The sequence below is a fragment of the Callorhinus ursinus genome, unplaced genomic scaffold, assembly GCF_003265705.2.
Source record: "Callorhinus ursinus isolate GAN/ISIS: 27379988/994484 unplaced genomic scaffold, GSC_fseal_2.0 scaffold1, whole genome shotgun sequence".
Classification (NCBI taxonomy): Eukaryota; Metazoa; Chordata; class Mammalia; order Carnivora; family Otariidae; genus Callorhinus; species Callorhinus ursinus.
The window spans coordinates 104,124,490-104,134,368 of record NW_027397063.1 but is presented as its reverse complement, the minus strand read 5'-3'; the positions used below and the strand labels follow the sequence as shown (position 1 = coordinate 104,134,368).

The 9,879-nt window shown below is 32.8% G+C and overlaps 1 protein-coding gene across 6 annotated transcripts in view; it reads right to left on the bottom strand.

Annotated features, from left to right (window-relative positions):
• Positions 1-603: 603 nt before the first annotated feature.
• Positions 604-9,879, bottom strand: part of HLTF (helicase like transcription factor) — a 47,277-nt gene continuing 38,001 nt past the window's right edge. For 4 of the 6 annotated variants that reach the window (XM_025880830.2, XM_025880862.2, XM_025880854.2 and 1 more), the window contains exons 22-25: positions 9,502-9,614; positions 8,990-9,170; positions 5,450-5,530; positions 604-2,861 (exon numbers count right to left, since the gene is read on the bottom strand). In XM_025880830.2, the coding sequence (XP_025736615.1) occupies positions 2,709-2,861; positions 5,450-5,530; positions 8,990-9,170; positions 9,502-9,614 (528 nt within the window). In that variant the 3' untranslated portion in view covers positions 604-2,708. The remainder of the gene's footprint in view (positions 2,862-5,449; positions 5,531-8,989; positions 9,171-9,501; positions 9,615-9,879) is intronic. The other 2 variants (XM_025880837.2, XM_025880845.2) reach the window with 2 other exon arrangements.

The window sequence follows — 9,879 nt, the reverse complement described above, 5'->3', positions numbered from 1 at the left end:
ATAAGTATTTTAAAGTTAAAATAGCTAAAAACTTAAGGTTAAACATCTGAGTTATTAAGCCGAAAATATCTGTCCACATGTGTTTAATGAATCTTCCAAACCCTAATGAACAGAATTTTGGCAAGTACTATAATGAAAAAAATACACCAATGCCTTTGACTTCCCCCAATAGAAAACATACACTGCCTGAAGATGATAATTTCATTGGTACTCACTAGTAATAAACACAAGATATTTTCTTGATTTACTATTTTAATCCAGATTAGGGCAAATCTACAATGCACAGTGCTATCTAGTAATAAATATCACTACACATAAGTATTATCACATCTCCTTTTTTCCTGGTAGATGTGGAAAATTATTGGAACCAATGTTTTAGAAGATCAAGTCACCTTTAAAAATATATACACTCTGATTTCTAAACAAATTCAGCCTCAGCCAAATTGAGCAAAATAAAAGAGGTGGTAAGAATAAACCTGTTACTCATAGTACTTTTTATGTACTGTCAGTGAAAAACAATTGTGTAACATAGGTATCTTCACAGAAGTGTGAGATTTATAAAAAATTTTCAAAGAAAAAGTCACAAAAATTATGGCACAGAAGTGGATTTTTAAAACTTTTATTGATTTTAAGATTTTAAAACAAAATCCAGTTTGAACCACAAAATTCAGTTTGAACCACAAGTGGGATACAATGTCTTCAAGATACTTCTAAAGCTATTATTCTATATAATGATGAAACAGAATTAACAGCAGAGCATAATATGAACTTTTCATTCTGGTGGTTTATATATATATTTCCTTAGGATGAATTAAATTTGTTTATTTAACACCAATTTTAATAGGACTGTACAAAAACAGGTATTTTTTAAATGACTTGCCAAATTTATCATTATGAATGTTTAAAAACAAGTCTATAAATGGGTAAAGAGGCAAGCAAAGTCTTTTACAGTGAGTTTGCAAGGCTTTGCCTTTGTAAGCAAGAATAGTGTATCTTTTTTTGCTGAAAATTCTTTTTGTACTTAATCTCACGGGAGTACTGGTATATAGAAATCCACATAGTATATTTCATGAGATTTTCATCAACCTGATTTTTTTTGTGTAATGCTAGTTCTACAAGGTAAAGAAATTCCCAATTGCTCCTAATGCTAGTGGACCAACCCCAAGTTATTATTCCACTCCTATCTGTACAGAAAGGTCTGTTGATCCTTTGACCCAGCCCTCTGCCTTACCTGCAGCCAAAGAGAAGAGGGGCTGGGAAGATTCTTGCTGCCTAATACACTGTTCCCTTGGAGCAGGAGACCGAGCAAAGGGAGGGGAGAATTTAGCTGTTGATAGATTCAGCACATAGCTCGATGTATGCCCTAGAACACAACACACTGCCTCCAAGCTTATCTTTAAGTCATTTCTTAACACTTTAAGTAAAATGAAAGGTGTTCTCAAGTCTGCATGGTCAAACAGGAAGCTTCTCCTGTACAGTAATCTTTCTTTGGATTAAAAAGTTCCCCTTAAGGAAGGACACCACTCACTAACGTGATTGGCAAGTGTAGAGCTTCTAACGTGATTGGCAAATGTAGAGCTTATTTCAATGTGACTCAAAGAGTCATCCAGAATGCCATGGCAACTACTGTGAGTCTGATTATTAACCAAAAAGTAAGAAAAAGAGGACTAATTTTATAGATAAATGTAGGGTGAATTACTGAAGTTCCAAAATCAATGTCTGATTCTAAACACAATAACAAAGAAATTTTTCCATTCAGGATTAAGATGTCTTTAAGAGTTGAAACGATTTTGGAGGTCATCCAGCCCAACTTCCATCCAGATATCACGCCTCTCACATATAGTAGTCTTCTGAATTATAAAAATTTATAAAGTTATTTTTTTTAAAAAAAGCTATCATAAATAAAAATTATCTCTCTATATAGAAATATCTATTCAGCAATTCCATAATTTAAATATTCAAATTAAACTGGGTAGAATTGGTTCCTTCTCACCCCCAAACTGTATTTACACACTAACACATCGAATTACATTTAAACAATAGTACTACTTGACTAAAATGGAGAAAAATAGTATTCTAACACAGTCCCTATATTTTCATAAACATAAAACTGCAAATCACATATGTGAATTAGATCTCAAACTGTTAAAAAAAAAATTATAAGTTAATCTGCTAACCTGGACTTCAGTCTCTCATTTAAGGTTTGATTCTGGAATGCAAATATGGTTTTTCAAAGTAATAAAATTTCTTGTATATAATCTATGTATTAATTGCTTACAAGGACTATGAATCCATCACATCACAAATGGAAGGCTCTAGTGATTAACCAAATATGTCCAACACAGAAAATAACTCTTTATTTGGTCAAAAGTATAAAAGGTTTGACCTTATTTGAAATATGAAAAAGCTGAGTACTTGAAAGATATATGAAAATACTCAGCAAAGACAATATGAAAAGCTGAATAACAAAGTAACTTTCTGAAAAAATTATTTTAGGCCACAGTATATAACAGAACTTATTGCTATTTGAAATATCATTAAAAATAGGATCATATATAGAAGAGACTATATATCAGTAATACTTTACTAATATAAAATGATATGCTCTTTTTAGAAGACATACTCTATATCTCGTTTCTAAAACTCTTTTCTGATTTCCAAAATTTCCATATATATCTAATCAAACTGACCTTACCAAATCCCACAAATTATAAATCAATTAAAGTTCTGATTTCATTAATCTTAGCTTGTTTCATTTCATTAGCATTTGTTTTTTTAGTTCCAAAGGCTCCAGCAGCAAGTTCTCTCTTTGTGTTTTGTATTTTCAGCATATTTTCTTCAACAGAATCCTTCACAATGAACTTTAAAAAGAAAAAAAAAGTACTTTGTCACAATATTTAAAATCTTCAATTAAAAAAAATGCAGATTTATGTTGAAATATCGGTCCACTATAAGGAAATTTGCTTTCTTACAGTATTGTATAGCTTTCAGAATTGGTCAATCTATTAGAAACTGTTTAGCTCTCCTTTTTTTCTCAATATTCAGTGAGCATATTTAGAATATGATAGAATAACCAGAGTTGAGCATTGCTTTCCCTCATCACTCAATATGGTTTTCTTGTATAAAGAATATGGTTGTAAGGCCGTTAAGTTACATCTTAAGAACAGCACCAAAACCAGCAAACTTTATAGGCAACTCTGTAACTGGAATACTTGCAAAATAAATTCAGCATTATATTTAAATAGCCAAATGAGATTTTCCCAGAAATGCAAGAATGAGCCTTTATCTGGTTTAACTTATAATGTGCAAAAGTTAAGAAAAGTTAAGAAAAAAGTTAAAAACATCAACAGATGCTTAAGAAGCATTTCTGATAAAAACCTTAAGTAAAAAAAATCTTCATTAACCTATAAATAAATGTCTCTCAGTCTTAAATGTATCCACTAGAAACTTACCAAGAACAATGTAGTCACAATGTAAAACAATAAAAGGAACAGTTCAAGAATGATTACTATCACTACTAATAGTCAACATTGTGTAGAGGTCCAGTTACTGTAATAACTATACAACATTACTGAAATACATAAAAGACCTAAATAAATGGAGATACTAAATTCTTATATGGGAACACTCCTTATTTATAAGGAGTGTTTATATATTTATAAAGAAGACCATTCTCAAATTAATCATAACTTCAATAAATCCCAAAGATTTCTTAAATGGGATCTGGTAACCTAAATCCAAAGTTCAATTCAAGAGTAAATAATTGTATTAATGAATTTTAAAAAGAGGGGTAATGAGAGCACTCTGCCCTGCTAGATATCAAAGCATACTTTAAAACCATAGTAATTTAAGAGTAATATTGTCCTGGGAATAGGAAAAGAAATCAATGAAATAGAAACACAGAAACAAAGTCTGGAAAGAGACTCACATTAATATATATGAATTAGTTTATAATAAAAGTGACATTTCAAATCAGTAGAAAAAAATGATATACTTAAAAACTTTAAAGCTTTTTCATGAAAACAGAAAAAAACACACCCAATTCAAAGAGTTTGAAATAAACCATTTCCAAAATACAAACAAAAAATTTAAAATCAAAATGTATAGAAGAGTCCTTTATATAAAACTATATTTGTACTTTATGAAAACTGGGCAAAAAAGCAATGCACAGAAAAAAATATTAACTGACAACAGATAAGTGAAAAATGAATATGCTCAAGGTCTTAGGTATACGTAAATTAAAAGAGCACTTTTCTGACCATCACATAAGCAAAAATTTACATCATTCTCATGTATCATTAAGCCTGTTTTGAAAACAAAAGAATCCTAAATCCAGAATTCTATTTTTTTTTTTTTTAACATTTTGAGAGAAAGACAGCCTGCGGGGGGGGGGGGGGGGGGGGCAGTGGGCAGGCAGAGGGAGAGGGAGAAGCAGACAACCCACTGAGCAGGGAGCCCAACATGGGGCTCGATCCCAGGACCCTGAGATTATGACCTGAGCCGAAGGCAGACACTTAACCAACTGAGCTACCCAGGCACCCCCAGAATTCTCATTTTCTTAATCCTGAAGAAGTACTTGTATATAATATAATGCTCATTATGGCAGTTTTTATTAGCAAAATATTAGACTGGCTAAATTATGATGTACCTATATATGGATGTTAAAAAGAATGGGTTTGGGGCGCCTGGGTGGCTCAGTTGGTTAAGCGACTGCCTTCGGCTCAGGTCATGATCCTGGATTCCTGGGATCGAGTCCCGCATCAGGCTCCCTGCTCGGCAGGGAGTTCTGCTTCTCCCTCTGACCCTCCCCCCTTTCATGTGCTCTCTCTCTCATTCTTTCTCTCAAATAAATAAATAAAATCTTTAAAAAAAAAAAAAAAAGAATGGGTTTGTAGAGTCATCAAATTCACAGAAAATAGAAGGGTGGTTGCTGAGGGCTGAGTTTCAATTTGAGATGAAAAAGTTCTGGAGATAGATGATGTTGAAAATTACACAACAATGTGAAAGTATGTAATGCCACTTAAGTGTACACTTAAAAATAGATAAAATGATAAATATTGTTATGTATCTGTTATGTTTTACCACTATATGGAAAAAAAAGAATAGATTTTATATGTACTTACATGGTAGTGTACTTATATGGATAGTTCCCAATATATACTGTTAAGGGGACAAAGTATGTTGCAGAATAATAAAGTATGATCCCATTTACCTTAAATTTTTTAAAGGAGAGATAAATACAAGTGAATCTATATAAACATCAAGAAAGAGACTTTGAATAACATGTAAAACTACTGATGGTGGTTTCCTCTAGAGGAGATTAAAGCTAACCTTCGTATTTTGTTCTGCCCAATTCTACTGTAATCTTTCATAATATATTCATGCATTATTTGTATAATCTTAAAAATCTCGTCAACCTAATTTTAAAATGGATGGCTTAAAAACTCACTTTTGTGATGATAACTTCTTGCTTCTGGCCAAGTCTATGGCATCTGTCAAAGCACTGATCTTCAGCAGCTGGATTCCAGGCCTAACAAGAATATGAATTGCTTTATTACCACCCTGATCTGTGAGTGTTCTGCACAAATCCTTTATTTCAGTATTACTCATTCACCTTTTACTGACACAAATTTTTTGACTGAATTCAGATACTGACATAAATGCTCTGGAAAAAAAAATACACCCCACCCTCAACTATGACAGGCAGGTATTCTCCCCCATCAGTTCACTGCACTGCTTCTAGTATCTAATACAGTGCCTGATACATAGAAAGCACACAGCATAAGCAATTAAGTAATCAAATAGTATCTTTCTATTTTAAAATTGATCTATGTCTATTAACAAAGGAAAAAAAAGGTTATGCATCCTCTTAAACGACAATTTACATCAGAAAAGAATGTAATTGAGTCTATTTATGAAAAAGTTTTCTCCCCTTTTGGTCTTTTGATTCTTTTTCTTTCACTTTCTTCCATTTGTTAAATAAAAGCACAAAAAAAGATTTCAGGAATAATCAAAAGTCCTAAAAATTAAAGGCTTTGTTGATGCAATTTTCTGTATCTGTATTTGACTTCAAAATTGAACTAAAATAACATTAACTCATTAAATACAGGCATTATCATGGGGACTGTCTTAAAGTGAAGAATAAAACAATGAAGCAAAGAAAAAATAAGCAAAATGATATAGAGTTCTTCAGTCTAGAAAGATAGGCGTCAAGTGGTTTGGAAATACTATCCAGAACTATCAGAGTAGAGATCATTAAATTTTAAACTATGGGATGATTCTTAAAGGGTGTTTAGGGCAAAAGAAACTATACAGCAAAACTCCCTGAAAATGAAATAAAGTCGCAAATGCATATGTAAATGACAAGTTTATAGTATGATTCATACTCAGGCTGTTATTTTCTATTTAAAGTTCCCTTGATGGGGCACCTGGGTGGCTCAGTTGGTTAGGCGTCTGACTCTTGATTTTGACTTGGGTCATGATCTCAGGGTCACGAAATTGGGCCCCACATCCGGCTCTGTGTTGGGCATAGAGCCTCCCCCAACCCCTGGCTCATACTCTTTCAAAAAAAAAAATAATTAAAAATAAATTAAAAAATAAAGTTCCCATGAGCTCTAGGGAAAAGGAAATTTTACTGCTGTTGTAATTTGAGTATTGGGTGATTTTTCATATAGAAGTCAGATTTTAAGAATATACTTAGCTTATGATTTTCTAAAACTGATAATCACATTTTATGTATATTCTGTATTTCACGATTGGATACATTTTGAAACCGTTATACCAAAAGCCCAGGTAAATAAATGTTCCTTTCTGTTGTCTGTTTTATTTAGGAAACTTCTCTAGTGAGCTGGCAATATACATCTAGTATGACTACCAAGAGTCAATTTTTTTTTTTTAAAGTAGGCTCCATGGCCAGTGTGGAACCCAACATGGGGCTTGAACTCACAACCCTGAGATCAAGACCTGAGCTGAGATCGAGTACGATGCTTAACCAACTGAGCCACCTAGGCACCCCTACCAGGGATCAAATTTATCTCATGGTAATATAAAACTGATAGCTTCCATTTTCACTAGTACTGATGAAGGAAGGTAATAAGCTTTATCAAAAGCCCAAAATCGAACATTTAAAATACATCTTAACTCTAATGCAACATTCCATGAAAAGGTAAAATATTTTCATGAGTAAAATTTTTTGATTCAATCTTATTTTCCTGGGACCTGGCTTTCATTTTAAAGTTAGAAACATTTGGTAAATGTTCAATGAAAAACAATATACTATGAACTGCTAAAACATTTTGGAAGTTTTTTTTTTAATTACTAAAGAAGTTTTTTTTACATTACTAAAGAGTATAGTCTGTGATCAGCTTTATAATACTATTATTTCGTATCAACAACCTTCTTATCAGATACTAAGAGTATAACAAAAGAAGCAAATAATTTGGAAATTTGTCAAAAAATCATCTTCTAAGATTATGTTAGTTAATATAACAATATGCAGTTACAATGACTATTTTTTATAATAACCATAAAATATTAAAACTCTAGCAAAGATTTAAAACTTCATCCACAGAACTAAGGCAAGAAAATACAACAGACCACTGCCATCCATAACATTAATGTGAAATCTGTGAATGTCAAAATATGGTTCTGGTTGGTATTTTACTGGGGAGGTTACCTTCAGGTAACGAAAAAGCCTTGGTTACAGGTGTATGTATGAACTAGATAGGCCTAACCAGAATAACTCAAATTTGTATCTCAGTGAACTTTGTTATGAAATTTTCTGAATTTCAGGTAACAAGCTAAAACTACAAAACTTTGGGGCGCCCGGGTGGCTCAGTCGTTAAGCATCTGCCTTTGGCTCAGGTCGTGATCCCAGAGTCCTGGGATCAAGTCCCACATCGGGCTCTCTGCTCCGCGGGAAGCCTGCTTCTCCCTCTCCCACTCTCCCTGCTTGTGTTCCCTCTCTCGCTGTCTCTCTCTCTGTCAAATAAATAAATAAAATCTTAAAAAAAAAAAACTACAAATCTTCAATCTGTGAATCACAGAAATAGCAAATAGAGTTGCCTCTAGCCCTGACAGTAACCCAGTGCAAATTAGAAACTGAATTAGTCCAGAGTGCCTACAGCTCTTTGTGCAATTAGAAAAAGGTGCTGTTCCTCTATGCATGCTTCTCTTAGGTCACAGTTTGGTGAGTAAAGTTCAGTGAATTTTAGCTCCAACTCTACAGCTAGGTCTATACTGTACAACTACAAATGACTGTACTGTATTAGATGCTAAAATTTATCCAAAATATTCCATTAACAGTATTAGTTTCTAAAACTGTGATGCTGGACCACCTGCACCTGAATCACCTATGATCTATACAAAAATGCAGCTTCCTGGGTCTCATCCAAGAACTCCTTAATCTCTGAGGACAGAGGTGAGAAATTACATTTTACCTAATTTTTGCACATTAAAACTTGAGGCCATTAACATCATGATGGTAGCTACTTTGTTTACCTATGTTTATAGCCAGATTCCGGGTGCCTGTAAGACTCCCTGACACAATGTAGGATCACATTATTTGTTGGCCAAACCACTACACTAAAGCATTACAGTTAACAGAAACTAATTCTATATATAGAAGTAGAAAACCACAACACAGAAATTAAGAACATGGAATCCTGGTTTGCATATTATTGCATGATGTTGGGCAAGTTATTTTACTTCTCTGTGCTTCAGTTTCCTCACCTGTAAAATAAGGACAGTAATAAAACCTTGTAAGGATTCATCATAGGGATACCCTAGGGATACCGTGAGATTTGTTGATACATGTAAAGCACTTAAAAGAAAGCCCTCGATACACATTTACTGAGTTATTATCTAATTTTAAAGTTTTCCTAAGAATTTTCACAATCAGTTATAACTAGGAAGGTATTTACCAAATAGTTTTTTTTTTATTTTTTCATAAAGTCTAATAACATACCAAAAAGTCTACAGAACTACTTACTGGATCCATTAAAAACACTCGAGAAGCTGCAGAAAGATTCAAACCAACTCCACCTGCTTTTAAGGATAGAAGCATTATAGTTGGAGATCCTGCTTCAGTGTTTTGAAAACACTGAATTGATTCAACTCTTTTCTTCTGTGCCATGGAACCATCCAAACGAGTAAATACAAATCCAGAGGCTCTAATGGAGGGACAAAAAAGACAAGTAACACATTCTATACAATTTAAAAACATGTTAAGTAATTATAAATCTCTTCATTCAACCAACTACTCATCTATTTTGACAAATCTAACCATCTACTAACATGTCATGCTCTGCAGTCAAGTCTTTTTCTGATAAATTCAGGACTAAATCTTTAAATCCTATGCTCCCAGGAAATATTCTGTACTGTGACTCTCATTTTAGATAGATGAAATGAATATAACTGGTAAAACAATTATTTTTTGCCATCCAAATCAAAACACTTACATAAAATCCTTTTACTCAAAGTGAGAATCAATAATGAATTTACCTGAGTGGTGTTTCTATTAAAGACAGGAATGTTGTAAACTGAGAAACAACTAAACTTTTTATGTTGGGGTTCTTCTTTCTTAAGTCAATCAGTGCATGCATTAGAGCATTAATCTGAAAAAAAAAAATCAGGACACCCATTAGCTTCTATTTTGAATGGGCAAAATATATACAACTTTTTTTTATTAGGAAAAGAATGTTCCTGCCCCATTACTTCCCTAAAATGAAAAGTAAAAGACAACTAATGTTTTTAAAAATTAAGATTGAAAGAAGCACTCAAACTGAAGTTCCTTTCCTCTCAAATTCACCACTAGAAATAAAAATATTCAAATGATAGGATTAAAAGCAGAATTATTTTGAGACATGGTATCCATATATA